This window comes from Petromyzon marinus, assembly GCF_048934315.1.
Source record: "Petromyzon marinus isolate PM22_M1 ecotype Great Lakes invasive population chromosome 68 unlocalized genomic scaffold, UKy_Petmar_22M1.pri1.0 chr68_unloc.1, whole genome shotgun sequence".
Lineage (NCBI taxonomy): Eukaryota > Metazoa > Chordata > Hyperoartia > Petromyzontiformes > Petromyzontidae > Petromyzon > Petromyzon marinus.
The window spans coordinates 6100118-6118405 of record NW_027422597.1 but is presented as its reverse complement, the minus strand read 5'-3'; the positions used below and the strand labels follow the sequence as shown (position 1 = coordinate 6118405).

Below are 18288 nucleotides of genomic sequence, written 5' to 3'. Positions count from 1 at the left end.
GAGCCATTAAGTAATAAAATCCGGGGCAAAGGGAGGTTAACGATGATCTGAGAAATCTCCACGGTACGAGACCAAGGGGAGAGAGAGAAAGACGCAAACTTTAAATATAAAGCAGCCGTAAGGCGAGCGAAATAACATATAGCCACGGTGGCACCCAATCCATTGCTCTGTCTAACCATCGACACCAACTTGTGCGCTGAGCTCTGGAAGGATAAGTTTATCTCTCGATACTCATCTCATGAATGAGCCACCGCAGCTGAGGCTCACCGATTTATATCAACAACAACACTCATTTCTTTAAATTAATATATTTGTTAAAATATTACGTTCATTTGATACATTTTGTTCGTGTCAAGGTGTGTACTGTAACAATGTTAACCTTGAAGCTGCTGTTTGCGCACCAAGGACACGGGTTTACATTCCAAGCAGTGTCTCGTGATGTCAGTGACAACAATGAAAATATTTTAAGAATTTTACTTCCTTCTTCACCGTCGCTATAAGAGAGAGGTCTTGGTCCAGAGTCTCTCTGAGCAACACAGCGAGCGATCCCAGTGAAGCTCATGGGTCATGGCAAGCGCGACTCCCATTGAGAGTGTGGATAGTGAGCTGTGCTGCTCCATCTGCCTGGGCACGTTTGTCTGCCCCTCCACACTGAGCTGCGGACACTCGTTCTGCCTGCTGTGCCTGGAGGCCGCCTGGGAGACGGCGAGCAGCTTCAGCTGCCCGCAGTGCCGAGCGACCTTCCCTGTGCGACCCCAGCTGAGGAGGAACGTGGCCCTCGCCAACCTGGTGGAGCAGCTCAGAGTTGGAGACGGGATGGCCGCGGTCGTCATGTGTGACATCTGCGGTGACGGCCACACTCCTGCAGTGAAGACCTGCCTGAGATGTGAGATGTCCTACTGTTTTTCTCACTTTAGGACTCACGTGGAGAATCCCAGGTTGAGAGACCACGCCGTGGTGGATCCCATTGCGAGCTTGGACGAGAGAAGATGCCGTAATCACAAACGGGAGCTGGAATTCTACTGCACAGTAGATAGAAGCCTGGTTTGCTCATCTTGCACCATCGCAGGTGAACACAAAGGACATGATGTCACCATGCTGAAGGACGAGCACGAGACACGGAAGGTGAGGCCCTCAGAGTGAGACACCATAACATGATCTGATCAATTCTGTCACTCGGCTACACAACATCTGATGAAAAAAACTTTCGAGTGTTCATGCTCTCTTGAACCGCTGCCTCTCTGCCTGTGTAGGTAATTTTCTGGTTTGCATTTCAGAAAAGAGCCTCAGGATGTATTAAATCCTAGGCTTTCATTAAACATAATTGCCGTATAAAAAAAGAAATGAAGTGAACAGAGATTTGAGACTAATATCACATCCACCTGATAGACAATTATATCAAATATATCTTCTAAACGAGACAGCTGTGGGCACATGGGCTCTTGGGTCCGAGTCGGTAGGGTCACCAAGCCAGCACGGCTCCCACTGGCTGCTGCTACAACGAGGCATCAGCTTGCCCATTCCCCATGCCCCCGTCTCAGTCGCATAGAAAGGCAGCGTGGAGATGAGGGCCATTCCTGTAGAGGGGTCGGTGTGGAGGGAAGGGTGGTGTGAGGGGTGGCTCAGGGGGCTGGAGTCTCCCCCTGGTGACGTCTCGTCTCTCTCTACAGACACGTGTTGGGGAGGAGACGCGAGCGGTGGAGGAGAAGAGGAAGGAGGCGGAGGAGTCTGTGAAGCGGATGGAGGCCGCTCGCAAGGAGGCTCAGGTACCGTGTCCGGGCCCGGCTCTTTGACCCCCGGGACCTCCACCTAGTGTGGAAGTCGTGGAGGTCGAAAATAATTCAAACGAACTTCGTGCAGCTTCATAACTGTGATGCGTCTTAATTAAATCATTCACTTTTGAACTCAACATTAACTACAAGGGGGTTCCACATTTTTCTGCATCCGATAAACGCATTGGCGAGTCTGCCGCGAGGTCGGGTTACTCGGCATCGCGTCTTCAACTCCTGTGGCAAAAAAGTGTCGAGACTGCCACGGATTGTCGGGGTGGAGCTGTGGTGCAGCTGTTGAGCTGCACTGGAGGTCGCGGAGGCACGAACACCGCACAGCTGCACCTCATGCCATCCCTAATCTACAACTATTTTTATTTTACTAGGTAAGGCCCCATTGAGCTGTGTAGATTTTTTCAGAAGCGACTCTGGCTGTCACAAACAACAGCAGCTCAGCAAAGTGGCTGGCATCATCATCATCACGTGAAAATTTAGCAGCAGACCCATATAGATACATAGAGACCCATAGAGACCCATAGAGACCCATATAGATACATTGGGAGAAATAGAGGTACAAAAAGACCCAAATAATTACCTAGAGACCCATATATTGAGATACATAGAGATACAAAGAGACCCATAGTGATACATTGCGATACATAGAGATATATTGAGACCCATATAGATACATTGGGAGAAATAGTGATATATAGGGAGACATAGAGAAACATGAAGACCCATAGAGATATATAGAGACCCATAGAGATACATAGAGACCCATAGAGATACTTTGGGACAAATAGTGATACATAGGGACACAGAGATACATGGAGACCCATAGACTAAACTATTTCAATTTTATTTCGATTTAAAGCTTTCGTGACTGCAATGATTCATCTTCTTTGGTTCTTTCGGTAAAGTCACGTAGAATGAGAATAAAATAATACATTGATAAAATAAAATAACACAATAATATTCTCACGACGTTTCGGCCACAACACAAGCGGCCTTCATCAGGTGAAGGGACGAGACTGTCTGGTAGGACAGCGCTGGAGTGAAAAAGCCACGCTCAGATCACGACCTTTAAGTTGTGTGAGAGGAAACAAAGCAGCTTGACAAAGGAATTAGCATATAATTTAGCATTGAAATGGCTGAGTGATTAGCTTGTGACTGGTCACAGAAATGGCTATGTTAAAGTTAAAGCATACACATCCGCAGAGGCACCCCTTGACAAAGGAATTAGCATAAAATTTAGCATTGAAATAGCTAAGTTAAAGCATACACATGGGTCTTTCGGTAAAGTCACGTAGATAATATATATTTTTAATAACAATAAAATAATACAAATAAATAGCAAAAAATAAAATAAAGTGAGTAATAAACTCCTTAAAATAAGTTTTTTAAAAACAACGGTTATATTTTAAAGTAAAAGTAAATAACTCGATTGGACAACGGGAAGTGGACGATAACTTGATAACAAGAGACATGTGGCACCTGCTTCTTGGGCGAGGCGATTCCAGAGTTTAGGGACCGTGGCGTTTTTGACCTGCACAAATTGATATTAAATTAATAATCCGTCCATACAAATTGTTAATTGCTTTAAAAGAGCCAATTAATTGATTTATTGATGCCCATTTTGATACAGGCATGTATTGTCACCAGATCTGAGTACGTGTGCGAAATTTGGAATTGATTGCACAACAGGAAGTAGACAAAATGGTGATTACAAGATTTGACCACGACAAACATAGGAGTCCAGTTAAGTAAAACCGTTGAGAAAATAATAAAAACATCACGACGTTTCGATCGCAACACAAGCAACCATCATCAGCTAAGGCCCCACTGAGCCTTGCAACTCTTTTGCAGATGGAACCTGAATTTCCCAAATGATAGGTTAATGAAATGGCTTAACAGGTGGAAGTTGATAGCAGCCAAATACTCTAAATACTGTAGTCTAAACGCTGCTTGAACTCGGAGATGCTCTCTTGGGCTCTGTGGGTTGTGCACAACAGATAAGGAATGCCTTGGATTATAAACCCGAGTCGGACTTGTGAGAAAACCCTACCTTGATTACTCCGATTCTAAATGTGGAGGAAAAGCCGGAGGACTCGGAGAAAAATCCACACAGGCATCAGGGTCGTGATCGAACCCACGACTCCCTGTACACCAGGCGAGGTAGTTAACATCTCGCCACATCTCGTCGGACCCACGAGGGGGCCCCCACCGTACTCCGAGTGCCCGAGTCTCAACATCCACGACCCCAGCCCCCTCTAGGGGAGAAACAAGAAGAGAGCGGCGCCCCTCTTGCCCCCTTGGCATGGATCGACTTAGTCCCATGGGCGCCTCGTCACTGGGGCATGATTCACTACTAGGGAATATTATTTTATTATTTTACCAGGAAAGGCCCATTGAGCTGTGTAGCTCTTTTTCAGAAGCGACCTGGCAATCACAAATTACAGATCAATCAAATTGCTGATATCACCATTATCATGTGGAAATGTATAGCAGCAGCAAAATATACAAAGAGACCCAGATCGATCCATAGACACCCATATACATACTAGACCCATAGAGATACCTCGACACCATAGAGACACACAAATAAACAGAGACATATAGAGAGACCCCGAGAGAGGCCGAGAGACCCATAGAGACCCATAGACTAAACTCATTTTTATTTTACCCGGAACGGCTCCACTGAGCTACGTAGTTCTTTTTTCAGAAGCGACCTGGCTACTACAAATTATAGCTCAACAAAGTGGCTGATTGTAACGTGGATTTTTATAGCAGACAAATACTCTAAATGTGCGACGTTGACCCTAAATGTTGAGGCAAAAACAGGAGGACCCGGAGAAAAATCCATACGACTACAGGGAGAACAAACTCCAAATATACAGGCGTCAGGATCAGGATCGAACCCCGACCTGCTGTATACCAGGCGAGGGAGTCAACATCTCCTAGCCACCACGGTGCCCCCACGCACACACGGCGTGGCTCATGGCTCAGGGGGCCAACCGTGGTGCTCGCGTCTCCGCAGGAATCGGTGGCCGGGATCAGGAGTCGCATCACGGGCAAGTTCGCCCGCCTAAAGAAGGCTCTGGACGAGGATGAGAAGGAGGCTCTCCAACGCGTGGCCGTGAAGGAGCGCGAGCTGCTGTCCCAGATAGACGAGGACATCGCTCGTCACAAGCAGGAAATCGGCGAGCTCCAGGCGGCGGCCGCTCGCCTGCGCACCCTGCAGCACGAGAGGGACTCGCTCGCCTTCCTGCAGGTGGGGAGCGCCTCTGTGGAGATGCCGTTTGGGAGTCCAGAACAACAGAGCTGGCAGTGGCAGAGGGACTCGTGGTGCAAGGTTAGAGACGTCACTCATGATCTCTCTCTCTTCCACAGGGGCACCTGGAGGAAACGCGCAGGTACAGATCCTCAATGTCTCACGGTTAAACACTCACAACACAGGATGTGTGTGTGTTAGACACACGGGCTATGTGTGTAAGACACACGGGCTGTGAGTGTTAGACACATGGGCTGTGTGTGTAAGACACAAGCTGTGTGTGTTATACACACGGGCTGTGTGTTAGACACGGGCTGTGAGTGAGACAGGGGCTGCGTGTTAGACACTTGCAATGTGTGATATGGATGCTGAGTGTTCCAATGCTGTGGTTAAACAAGGCTGTGTGTGATGCTGTTGGTGGTTTTCCAAGGAGAGAGATCCCAAAGGAATCTGCACCCCCACGTCCCACTTCACTGGACGTCACCACAATCTGCTCCCTTGAAATGGTCGTGAACAGATTCCTGCCTTTCGCTTGTGAGTTCCTCAGTCTTGCACCCGCAATGTCCCACTCTGTTGCACTGCACTTCTGTGCTCCCCACCTTCAACAACATTTTATTTCACCAGGTAAGGTACCCACTGAACCTTGTCGCTCTTTTGTCGCAAGCGACCTATCACAAATGACAGCTACGAAAAGTGGCTCATCACGTGGGTATTTACAGCAGCAACCAAATCCTCTGAATGCCAATTGATTATAAACGTGGAGAGAAAAACGCGAGTAGCCAGGGAAAAATCTACGCTACCACGGGGGAGAGACGCAGATTCTGAAAGAGAGCGACATGGATCAGTGGGCCCTACCTGGTGAAATAAAATTAGTTTAACATTTTAAATATTCTTCTAAACCCTACTGCTGGGTACTGGGGCAAGTGCTGTCAGCCAGTAGCACCACCTATGAATGCCGGCACGGCACACCAGAGAGTGGGTGGCCAGCACCACGCCCGGCCGCCTTTGTATCCCTAGTGCCAAATGTTTACACATCACACCAGCAGAGGGCAGTGCGGCGTGAACCATTGTTGTACTGTACCTCCACGATTCTACGTTCACGATCCACACCATCGCCAACGCGCACCGACGAGATTGGTGAAGTATGGTCAAATAACCCCCCAGGACGCGCACGGCGTGGGGAGGTGCTCATCCAGCAGCGGAGTGACACACAATGTGTGTGTATGGGTGTGAGAGTGTGCGAGGCTGTGACACACAATGTCTGTGTGTGGGTGTGAGAGTGTGCGAGGCTGTGGCACACAATGTCGGTGTGTGGATGTGAGACTGTGCGAAGCTGTGACACACAATGTATGTGTGTAAGTGTGAGAGTGTGCAGCCCATGGGCTTATAATTACCAACACGCTGTTCCAGCATCAGCGCATCCACACAACATCATGGATGCATGCCGGGTCCAAGCAAGAACATCTGCTGGACTACATAGTGACGGACCAGCGGATGCGAGCCCATGTCCTTGACACCAGGACCTACCGTGGAGCTGATCTGCCCTCTGACCATCGACTAGTCATCTGTAAGATGCACCTGCCATTCTTCCACTCCAGTGGTGGGTGTACACCCAGGACCCCATTCCAACCTAAAGTGGCCTGGTCTCAGTTATCTGATGAAAGTTGCAAGCGAGAATTTTATCATCGCTTGCGGCTGGGATTGGCATTGTCCCCGACTCCTCCTGATGTCGAGGGTAAATGGGCGAGGTTTAGGACTGTGACTCATGCAGCTGCAATGGCTGCTTTGGGTACGTGGTCCAGACCTCCCCAGAGACCCTGGCTGACAGAGGAGGTGTTCAGGATGGTTGAGAAAAAGCGACAGGCCCACTGTCATCGGCTACAGAATCCCACGTCAGAGAATGAGGAGGCTTACCGCAGCCTTCACTGGGAGGTTCGGAGAGCCGTGAGGCGCTGCAAGGATGGGTGGTGGTCGCGGGTTGCTGAGGAGATGGAGTCTGCCTCAGTGGCCCGTGATCACAAATCTCTATTTAACTCCATCAAAAAAGTAACCTGCAGCACCACACCTATTACCATCATTAGGGGAAAAAACGGTGATCCAATCTCCGACCCCCAGGAACAGGTTTTCAGATTTGTTGAGCATTTCTGTGAGGTCCTGGGGGAGGGAAAATCCCTCAGCCAGGAAAACATCGTGGCACAAAGTGAGGATGACCCTGCTGCGGCTGCGGTGCCTCAAATATTGGAAGAAGTCACCCCCTGTGAGTGGCTGGCTGAGGTGCCGTCTGTTGAGGAAGTACTGAAGGCAATCAGGAGTCTGAGATCAGGAAAGGCAGCGGGCAGAGATGATCTCCCAATCGAAATGCTGAGGGAGGGTGGCGTTTGTGCACAGACTGCCCTATATGACATCATAACAACAGTCTGGACCACTGGACGGGTTCTGCAGGATTGGAAAGATGCCCTGGTGGTCCCCCTTTTTAAGAAGAGGGACAGCACAGACTGTAACAACTACAGGGGCATCTCACTCCTCAGTGTGCCGGGAAAGGTCCTGGCAACGATTATTCAGCATCGCCTTGCCAGGCACGCAGAGGAGAGGCTTGCGGAGCCCCAATGCGGTTTCAGGAAAGGGCGGTCCTGCACAGATGCCATATTTTCTGTCCGTCTGCTACAGCAGAGGTGTAGGGAATTCCAACAGGACCTACATCTCTGCTTTATTGACCTGGTCAAGGCCTATGATACCATCAGTAGGCCTGGGCTCTGGGTTGTTCTTCGTGCTTTTGGAGTACCTGACCCTCTGCTCACGATCATTAAGGACCTTCATGATGGTGAGCGGGCCCGGGTAAAACTACGTGGCCGGGAGTCAGAGCCATTCCCTGTACACCTTGGGGTGCGACAGGGATGTCCTCTGGCTCCCACATTATTTAACATCATTTTGACCACGTAGTTCGTGAAGCCTTCAATAGCTGTACCGGGGGAATCTCCATTTGGTACAGATATTCATAATAAAGGTTTTTGGGTTAGATCGCGTTTATTTATAAATGTGTCGTAACCCTCCACCACCCGACACGGCCAATCAGCAAAGAAAAGTGTCACGTTGACAAAAGACAAATAATTCACTACTTCAGCCCACCGGTGTGTTGAAGAGTTAATCCACATTTACAGTTTGAGTACGACGTTTCGCTGGTAAATACTTCCAGCATCATCGGGCAATTCGCCAGAATGGTAAAGCCCTCGCTTGCTCCCGGTTTTATATAGAGCAGAAGAGTGATGTCATCACTTAACTCATCAGGTGCAGTGATTAGAGGCGGAGGGGGGGGTAATGTAATTATATAATCGATTAGTAATCAGTCATTGGTTATGATTAGTAATGAGTTGTAGATTAGTAATTCTTTAAATCAAAATGTAATGTGTATTATTTAATAATACGCTTCCAGGCCGCACTAAGCCGGTAGCTGTCAGAGCGATTAAAGTTATTCTTGTTCCTCTCAATTTCAATGTATTCTCTAATTAGTCTTTGCCAGTAATAATTAGTTTTACACACCACTGCAACATTGTCAAAATCAATTGAGTGTCCTTGTTGACAAGCATGTTCTGCCACTGCCGACAGTTGTGTTTGAGATAATTTAATATTTCTCTGATGTTCTTTTAGTCTTACGCTGATGTTACGTCCCGTCTGCCCAATGTAGCAGCTGCCACATGAACAATTAATCCGATATACACCTTCTGTTGATAGTTTAGGTAATGCGTCTTTAGTGCAAGATACTAGTTTTTGAATTTTGTGTACTGTACCAAATCTTACTGTAATGTTTTGCTTTTGCAAAACGCGGGCTAATTTGTCAGTTACTCCTGAGATATATGGAATTTTTATTGTTTTAACAATCTGGTCGCTTTCAGTAGTATTGCTTTGCGATCGTGATTTGGCATTCAGTGCTCTGTTAATTTGAGCATTATTGTAGCCATTCTGTCGTAGTGCGTCTTTAACGTGTTTAATCTCTCTCACTAGACTCTCACCATCTGACACTGTTTTCGCCCGATGTACGAGCGTCTTGATAAGAGATGATTTTTGAGCTGGATGATGATGTGATTCTGCATTCAGATAGGCATCAGTGTGCGTTTGCTTTCTGTAAACGCTGTGTGTTATTTTACCGTTTAGGCCATGTCCAAGCAAAATATCTAGGAATGGGAGTGTGTTATTCACCTCCATTTCCATGGTGAACTGGATGGCCGGGTTTTGTGCATTGAGATGATTTAGAAAATCATTAAGTGTATCTTTACCATGTGGCCAGACAACCAAAGTGTCATCCACATACCTAAACCAAAAGGATGGTTTTAATGTGCTCGAGGCAAGTGTTCTTATTTCAAAGTTTTCCATGTACAAATTTGCTATAGCAGGGGATAAAGGAGAACCCATTGCTGCTCCTTCCTTTTGTTTAAAGAAATCCCCTCTCCATAAGAAGTAAGTGTTATTTAAGCAATGGCCAGCAAGTTTCGGAATATCTTTTTGTAAACCGGTATTCTTTACTAGTGTATCAAGTAATTTAAGCGATTCGTCCACTGGAACCTTAGTGAATAGAGAAATCACATCAAAGCTTACCAGAATATCATCAGGAGTAAGTTTAATATCTTTAATCACATTCACAAGATGTTCTGAATTTTTTTATGAATGAAGATGTCTTACCGATGTAGGGCTGTATTTGTTTGGTTATATATTTTGCTAATTGATATGTGGCAGAGCCAATTGTATTGACTATGGGTCGTAATGGGATGCCGATTTTATGAATCTTTGGTAGCCCATAGAGTCTAGGTAAAATAACACACAGCGTTTACAGAAAGCAAACGCACACTGATGCCTATCTGAATGCAGAATCACATCATCATCCAGCTCAAAAATCCTCTCTTATCAAGACGCTCGTACATCGGGCGAAAACAGTGTCAGATGGTGAGAGTCTAGTGAGAGAGATTAAACACGTTAAAGACGCACTACGACAGAATGGCTACAATAATGCTCAAATTAACAGAGCACTGAATGCCAAATCACGATCGCAAAGCAATACTACTGAAAGCGACCAGATTGTTAAAACAATAAAAATTCCATATATCTCAGGAGTAACTGACAAATTAGCCCGCGTTTTGCAAAAGCAAAACATTACAGTAAGATTTGGTACAGTACACAAAATTCAAAAACTAGTATCTTGCACTAAAGACGCATTACCTAAACTATCAACAGAAGGTGTATATCGGATTAATTGTTCATGTGGCAGCTGCTACATTGGGCAGACGGGACGTAACATCAGCGTAAGACTAAAAGAACATCAGAGAAATATTAAATTATCTCAAACACAACTGTCGGCAGTGGCAGAACATGCTTGTCAACAAGGACACTCAATTGATTTTGACAATGTTGCAGTGGTGTGTAAAACTAATTATTACTGGCAAAGACTAATTAGAGAATCCATTGAAATTGAGAGGAACAAGAATAACTTTAATCGCTCTGACAGCTACCGGCTTAGTGCGGCCTGGAAGCGTATTATTAAATAATACACATTACATTTTGATTTAAAGAATTACTAATCTACAACTCATTACTAATCATAACCAATGACTGATTACTAATCGATTATATAATTACATTACCCCCCCCTCCGCCTCTAATCACTGCACCTGATGAGTTAAGTGATGACGTCACTCTTCTGCTCTATATAAAACCGGGAGCAAGCGAGGGCTTTACCATTCTGGCGAATTGCCCGATGATGCTGGAAGTATTTACCAGCGAAACGTCGTACTCAAACTGTAAATGTGGATTAACTCTTCAACACACCGGTGGGCTGAAGTAGTGAATTATTTGTCTTTTGTCAACGTGACACTTTTCTTTGCTGATTGGCCGTGTCGGGTGGTGGAGGGTTACGACACATTTATAAATAAACGCGATCTAACCCAAAAACCTTTATTATGAATAATATTGGTCGCGAAAGCCTACGTGTTAAACTGGTACAGATATAATGGGAGGCTGATCGATGCCCGGGTGCGGTCAAGGGATGGCTCCCTATTGCTCAACCACGTTATGTATGCTGATGATTTGGTAATAGCTGCTCATTCAGAGGAGGAGTTGGAGACGCTGCTGCTGAGACTGCAGCGTGCCACTAAGAGGTGGGGCCTTACCATCAGCCCCACCAAAACTAAGCACCTGCCTGGGTATTTTGTACCATCGGACACTTCACCCCCACAACTCCCAATCGGTGATGGGGCAGTTGTGGAGAGAGTGGAGAGTTTCCCATACCTGCGCAGTGTGCTTATGACCGGCTCCAATTTAACAGCAGAGGTCTCACTCCGAATCAGTCGAGCGGCAATATCTTTTCATCGGTTGCGTAACGCTGTGTGGAAGCTACCTGGTCTATCGCTCCACGGTCATTCCCTCCCTTCTCTACGCTTGCGAAACGTGGACCCCCCTAATGGAACATCTTCGCCGGTTACAAACATTTAGGCTGGCCTGCCAACGATCCATCCTGGGTTTAACCAGACTGGATTGTGTGAGGAGCTCACAAATCCTTGAAAGATCTGGGCAAGGTCCCATTGGTGAGCTCCTCCGGCGGGGCAGGCTGCGATGGCTGGGTCATGTAGCCCTCATGCCCAGCCACCGCATGCCGAAACAGCTTTTGTTCAGCCGGATTGAGGGGGCTTAGCGGGCGCGGCACGGGCTAGAGAAGAGATGGAGTGATGTGGTACAGGAGGACGTGGAGTTGAGTGGACTTGCCGATGACTGGTACCAGTGGTGTCAAGATCGGGCTCTGTGGAGGAGGCTCGTGAAGGACGCTACTGGGCAGTTGGAGGTAGTCGCCCTCCAACAACAACGGAGGGCGGAGGAGCAACGCTCACAACAACGAGCGAAGCGCCGGGTGGCTAAAGCACAGCAGATTGGCACAGTAGGGGGCACAGGTGGTGCATCAGCCAGTCATCTCAGTCAGTCGACCCGTGGCACCTGGGTCTGCCCCGTGACCTCCTGCCAGCGGGCGTTCGACACTTCACGTGGCCTCTGGGTGCACATAGCCTGGCACAAGCGTCGTGGTGACGTCACCGCCACTTAGTGGCGAATGGCGGTTGTTGTTGTTGTTGAGTGTGCGATACTGTGAAACACAATGTGTGTGTGTGGGTGTGAGAGTGTGCGAGGCTGTGACACACAATGTGTGTGTGTGGATATGAGAGTGTGCGAGGCTTTGACACACAATGTCTGTGTGTGGGTGTGAGAGTGTGCCAGACTGTGACACACAATGTCTGTGTGTGGGTGTGAGAGTGTGCGAGGCTGTGAAACACAATGTCTGTGTGTGGGTGTGAGTTTGTGCAAGACTGTGACACACAATGTGTGTGTGTGGATGTGAGAGTCGCGTCAACATCGTCGTGCTGGAATCATCACAGTTTCTCACTACCACTGCACACACACCCATGGTCAAGTTAGTGTAGCACTTTTATTATTAATTAATGGTTATTATTTATTATAATTAACTAATTATTCACAAGTGATAGCAGTATGTGTACATTTATACTAGCGAATATTAGTTTGTGTACACTAATACTAACTAATTTTAGTATATGTACACTAATACTAACGAATATTAGTGTATGTACACTAAAACTAACTAATATTAGTGTGGGTACACTAAACTAACTAATATTAGTATGTGTACACTAAAACTCACCACAGATGGACGATCACCGACTCTGGACACAAACTCAGCCTGCGACCACCTCCAGATTTCCTCGGACCTCAGGACGGCAACGTGGAGCGATGTCCCCCAGGGTCGCCCCCATCACCCACACCGCTTTGAGTGCTGGCGGCAAGCGCTGTGCTCTGAGAGCTTCTCGTCGGGTCAGCACTACTGGGAGGTGGACGTGGGGAGCGCGGATGAGTGTCTGGTTGGAGTCGCGTATGCGACGATTCCACGGAGAGGGGATGGTGCTGAGTGCCTCCTGGGAGAGAGCGACGTCTCCTGGTGTCTACAGAAACTTGGCGACAGCTTCTCAGTGCTGCATGGCGGGGTAGAGACATCACTGTCGGTGCCGCAGCCTCCGCGGAGAGTTGGGGTCCACCTGGACTGGGACGCGGGGCTGCTGTCGTTTTACAACGCCGACTCCATGGCGCCGTTGCACTCGTTTCACCAAACATTCACTCAGCCCTTACACCCTGGGCTGTGGGTGGGGGACTCGGTGAGGATTGTGGATCTGAGTGGTGCGTCCTGAGAGAAGTGAACGTGAACAGCGCAGAGGGCAGACGCCACGACGCACTGCGCTCGCCACCCTCGTCACCGTCACGCGCAGCGCCACGCCCTTGACTGGCTGGTGGCTGTCGGTGGCTAAGGGCTGCGTGGTTCTCTATCACAACGGAGGGGCTGAGCGTAAACAATCCTCACAACTTTCGATTTAAAGCTTTCGTGACTGCAGGGATTCATCTTCTTGGTTCTTTCGGTAAAGTCACGTAGAATAGAAATAAAATAATAAAAATAAAACAGAATAAAATAAAATTATCACGACGTTTCGGCCACAACACAAGTAGCCTTCTTCAGGTGAAGGAACAGAACTGTCGGGACGACAGCGCTTCAATGAACGCTGCTAAACTTCGCAGCGTCTTTTAAGCTAGGTGGGAGGAGCAGAGCGCCTTGACAAAGTAGTTTACATATCAACAGGATATTTTAGCATTGAAATAGCTGTGTTAAAGTGTTGGATTAGCAGCGTGTTAAAGTCAGAAATTTGCATGTAACTGGGAGATTAGCATGATGTTAATGTGAAGGATTAGCATGTAACTGGTCACGGAAATAGCTATGTTAAAGTCAGAGTTTACATATCAACAGAGGCATTTAGTATATTGATGCTAAAGGACTGCAACTACCCAACTATTATACAATAAACCGATGTGAAAAAAACTAAGTATAAACTACACCAATATAATATATGTACTCGTTGTTTTTTTCGGTAAAGTCACGTATAAATAAGAAATAATAAAATAACATAATAGCGTACGACGTTTCGGTTGAAACACAAGCAGCCATCATCAAGTACAGAAGAGCTAAATTTACGAGAGGGGGAAACATAACTTCAGATGTATATACAGACACCCAAGTAGGGGGGACTAACAAAGATACAACAGGGGACACAGAGAGAGAAGCATACCAAACAGACAGGGTTTAGCAAAATTTGGAAACCATATAAAGCAACACAGACGGTCGGTCAAAACACAATTAACGCATAGTCCGGTTGATCACGCTATTTCAAAGATTGATAAATTGCAAGTTAAGTATATGAAACTCAAAAATACAGACCGCACACACACACACACAGATATCCAAGTAGAGCAAACCAGCACAGAGACAAGCACACAGTGAAGTTGCCTTAAATAGGCAGAGAAGGTAAGTCTGAGAGACAATGGGACAAAATTAGCATGAGGTATGCATGGAGCAAAGTGGGGCGCGGCAGCACACAATGGGACAAATCAGCATGAGGTATCCATGGAGCACTCAATATATTCTTCAATAAGTTGAGCTATTAACATAAAGAAACTGGGTATGCACTACACTATATAATGAATACCATATATTAAACTGATAAAAAAAACTAAAATATAAACTACATCAATGTTATCAATAAAATCAATATACTCTCCAGTCAGCTGAGCTACTAACAATAAGTCATTATACATTACAATTCTATGTTGAAAAAAAGAGAGTGGCGTTTTTTTCTTTTCAACGTTAGCACCACGGAAAGCGACAAGCATTGTTCAGGCGGACGAGTCCATCTATGCTCGGAACGGAGGAGGGGGGAGAAACAGCCACGAAGCGCTGCTCTGTCCTGTGTTGCGTTACAACTATGTTATAAAGTAGACTACTATACATTGCAAGGTTATACCTTCCAATCTAAACTAAATTGTATAAAATCGTATACGCAGCTCTAACATTATGCATTATATTGATATGTCTCCAACTAAACTTTTTTTCTACATTATACGACTATACACCATAATATACACTGCCATAGACAAACCCACATTTGAATTGTACAATGCATTACTATACACTACCCTATACTTTAGACTGTAAAATATTAGACTTGTAATATTACACTTTGTATTATTCTACCAACCCTACTGTATACCACACTGCTGTATATTCACTATACAAATACGATACTATATATTGCCTTATGAATTATGTTAAACATTACACTGTTATACTATTTATTATTATACAACATGCTATAAACCATACCATTGACCGTCGTGTGAAAGGTATTAAGAGGCAGTGCCAACGAATTGACTGCGGTCTGAAAGTCACCGTAAAATGCAATCAATTAAGAACCGAAATGGTTTATAACGTCTTTCCAATGGTTACTAGGCCAGAATCCATCTTCTCGGTTGAAATTGTCTCTGTGTTTGTATATGTGGATGGCCTCATGAACGAAACTCTCATAGAAGCCGGATGGCTTGCAGAGAACTTCCGTCTTGGAGAAGTCAATGTCATGTGAGTCTACTAAATTATAACGGTGATCTGCCACGGCCAAGGTGTTGGTCCTACCGTGTTTCAAGTCTGCTTTATGTTCACGGATGCGGTCCGAGATATGTCGTTTCGATTCTCCAATGTAGCTGCTACCACAGAGGCATCTTAGTTTGTAGACGCCCGGGTATTGTATGTCTGGAACCACATCTTTACAGACGGAACCAGATCACGGATTTTATGTACTGTGTTGAATCGGACTTTGATCTTGTGTTTATTCAGGATTTTGGAGATATTTTTTGTGACCCCTGCAATGTAGGGTAAGGTGATGGTTTTGAATGGCTCCTCAAGAGGATCCTTCTTTATGGCATGTGTGATCGCTTTGTGGATTGTGTAGTCGGAGTAACCATTAGCCTTGAGAGCTTGGTGTACGTGCTTGAGTTCAATGGCAATGTGTTCCTGGTCGGAAATGCATTGAGCTCTCTGGTATAGAGTTTTGATGAGGGAATTCTTCTGGGATGGATGGTGGTGGGAATCCGGTTTTAAGTAAGCATCCGTATGGGTAGGTTTCCTGTAGACAGAGTGGCTCATTGAACCATCAGATCTTTTAATTACGACATCCAAAAAGGGTAGCTTGCCATCTTTTTCAACTTCCATGGTAAATTTGATGGCTGGGTGTATGGAATTGATGTGGTCGAGGAATTGGTCTAGAGCAGGCCGGCCATGTGGCCTGATGACAAAAGTGTCATCCGTGTACCTCTTCCATAAGGTCGGGCGTAGAGTGGCAGTGGATGGCGTCAGTTTGAAATTTCTCCATGAAAACGTTGGCTACAACCGGAGATAGGGGGGAGCCCATTGGGGTGCCCTCAGTTTATTTGTAGAAAGTTCCATTCCCGGTAAAAGTATGTCTTGATTAAGCAGTGTCTCACCAGGGGGGGGGGGTACATCAGTATGCAGTCCTTGATGAACCAAGTCTTCAATGATTGCGATGGTGTCAGGTACAGGAACTTTGGTGAATAAGGAAACCACATCAAAACTGACAAGCAGGTCGACTGGGGACAGGGAAATACCCTTGATTGTCGATACCAGGTGAGTAGAGTTTAGTACCACAGAGGTGGTTTTTCCAGTAAAAGGTCGCAGGATTTCAGACAGAAAACGAGCCATCTTCTTTGGTTCTTTCGGTAAAGTCACGTAGAATGAGAATAAAATAATAAATTGATAAAATAAAATAACACAATAATATTCTCACGACGTTTCGGCCACAACACAAGCGGCCTTCATCAGGTGAAGGGGGCGAGACTGTCTGGTAGGACAGCGCTGGAGTGAGAGAGCCACGTTCAGATCACGGCTTTTTAAGCTGTGTGAGAGGAACAAAGTGCCTTGACAAAGGAATTAGCATAAAATTTAGCATTGAAATGGCTGAATGATTAGCTTGTGACTGGTCACAGAAATAGCTATGTTAAAAGTTAAAGCATACACATCCGCAGAGGCACCCATTGTTAAAAGGAATTAGCATAGAATTTAGCATTGAAATAGCTAAGTTAAGGCATACACATCCGCAGAGGCACCCCTTGACAATGGGATTAGCATAGAATTTAGCATTGAAATGGCTGAGTGATTCGCTTGTAACTGCTACAGAAATAGCTACGTTGAAGTCAGAGCATACACATTCACCGAGGCACTTAGTACAAATCAGACAGGAGAATTTAGCATTGAAATAACTAGGCGAATTTAGCATTGAAATAACTGAGTGATTTGCTAGTGACTGGTCACAGAAATGACTACACATCTGAGCTATTCACAGTACTATATAGTGAACCAATAAAACCTAAAATATAAATTACCTTCATGTTATCAATAAACTCTATATTCTCCAATCAGCTAAGCTACCAACCATAAGTCGTTATATATCACAATGCTATATGGCGAAAAAATGGGTGGATTCTTACCCTCAACTTTAGCACCACGGATAGCTACGGGCCCCGTTCAGACGGACGAGTTCGTCCATGGTCGGAACAGAGGAGGGGGAGAGAGACAGCTGCGAGGCCCTAGTATACTCCATGTTGTAAATATATGGTTAATCTAAATTGTCTTATGGTTGTTGTTGTTGGCTTGCACCACATTGATTTTTGCACACAGCGTTTTAATACGTTTTTTTGCGTGGAATATTTGCTGGTTTTTATTCCAGGATGTTTCTGTTACGCGTTGTCGCTTTAAGATGTTCTGTGTTCAAATTTTGTTTGTTGCGGTTGCACCCGACTCAAGAGCCGCATGGCTCACAGGGCTATACCTAATAAATGAAACTTGAAAACTTGAAACTCAACGTGAACTCGCGCCCCGCTGACGTCACTCCTTCACACCGTTGCCGTGGTCCAGGATGCCTCTAACACGACGCGTTACGTTGAGTGAGCGAGCGGCCTGGCTGAGCGGCAGCGATGGACCGCACGGAGGGATCCGCTGAGCGGGTTGCAGGAGGGGGGGGGGGTGGTTAGGGGTTTTGGGAGTGGTAGGGGGAGGGGTAGTGGGAGGGGTTGCGGAGTGGGCGGGGTAGTGGGAGGGGTCGTGGGAGGGGTCGGGGGAGGGGTAGGGGGATGGGGTGCTGCGGGTTGCGAGGGAAGGGTGCTTGAGGTGGGGGGGTTGTCTGGTTGGGGGGTGGCTTGGGGCTTGTCACGCGAGAGGAGGGACCCCGAGGGGGTGGGGGAGATGGGGATGTTGGGGGTCAGGTGGGGTTCATTGTTTTACTGCCGGCACTGGTCCAGAGTTGCGGACCAAGTCAC

General features: G+C 46.4%; 1 protein-coding gene across 1 annotated transcript; it reads left to right on the top strand.

Annotated features, from left to right (window-relative positions):
- Nucleotides 1–442: 442 nt before the first annotated feature.
- On the top strand, nt 443–17669 carry LOC116957966 (E3 ubiquitin/ISG15 ligase TRIM25-like). The gene is made up of 4 exons (XM_076058221.1): nt 443–1140; nt 1671–1766; nt 4807–5121; nt 12678–17669. Exons 1-4 carry the CDS (start codon nt 568–570, stop codon nt 13266–13268), a joined length of 1575 nt encoding a protein of 524 aa, XP_075914336.1. The 5' UTR covers nt 443–567; the 3' UTR covers nt 13269–17669.
- The last annotated feature ends 619 nt before the right edge of the window (nt 17670–18288 follow it).

Coding starts and splice junctions, on each gene's coding strand:
- LOC116957966 (XM_076058221.1), top strand. CDS start 568: ATGGCAAGCGCGACTCCCATTGAGAGTGTGGATAGTGAGCTGTGCTGC. Junction 1,141..1,670: donor GGAAGGTGAGGCCCTCAGAG/TGAGACACCATA, acceptor CTCTCTCTACAG/ACACGTGTTGGGGAGGAGAC. Junction 5,122..12,677: donor AGAGGGACTCGTGGTGCAAG/GTTAGAGACGTC, acceptor AACTAATATTAG/TGTGGGTACACTAAACTAAC.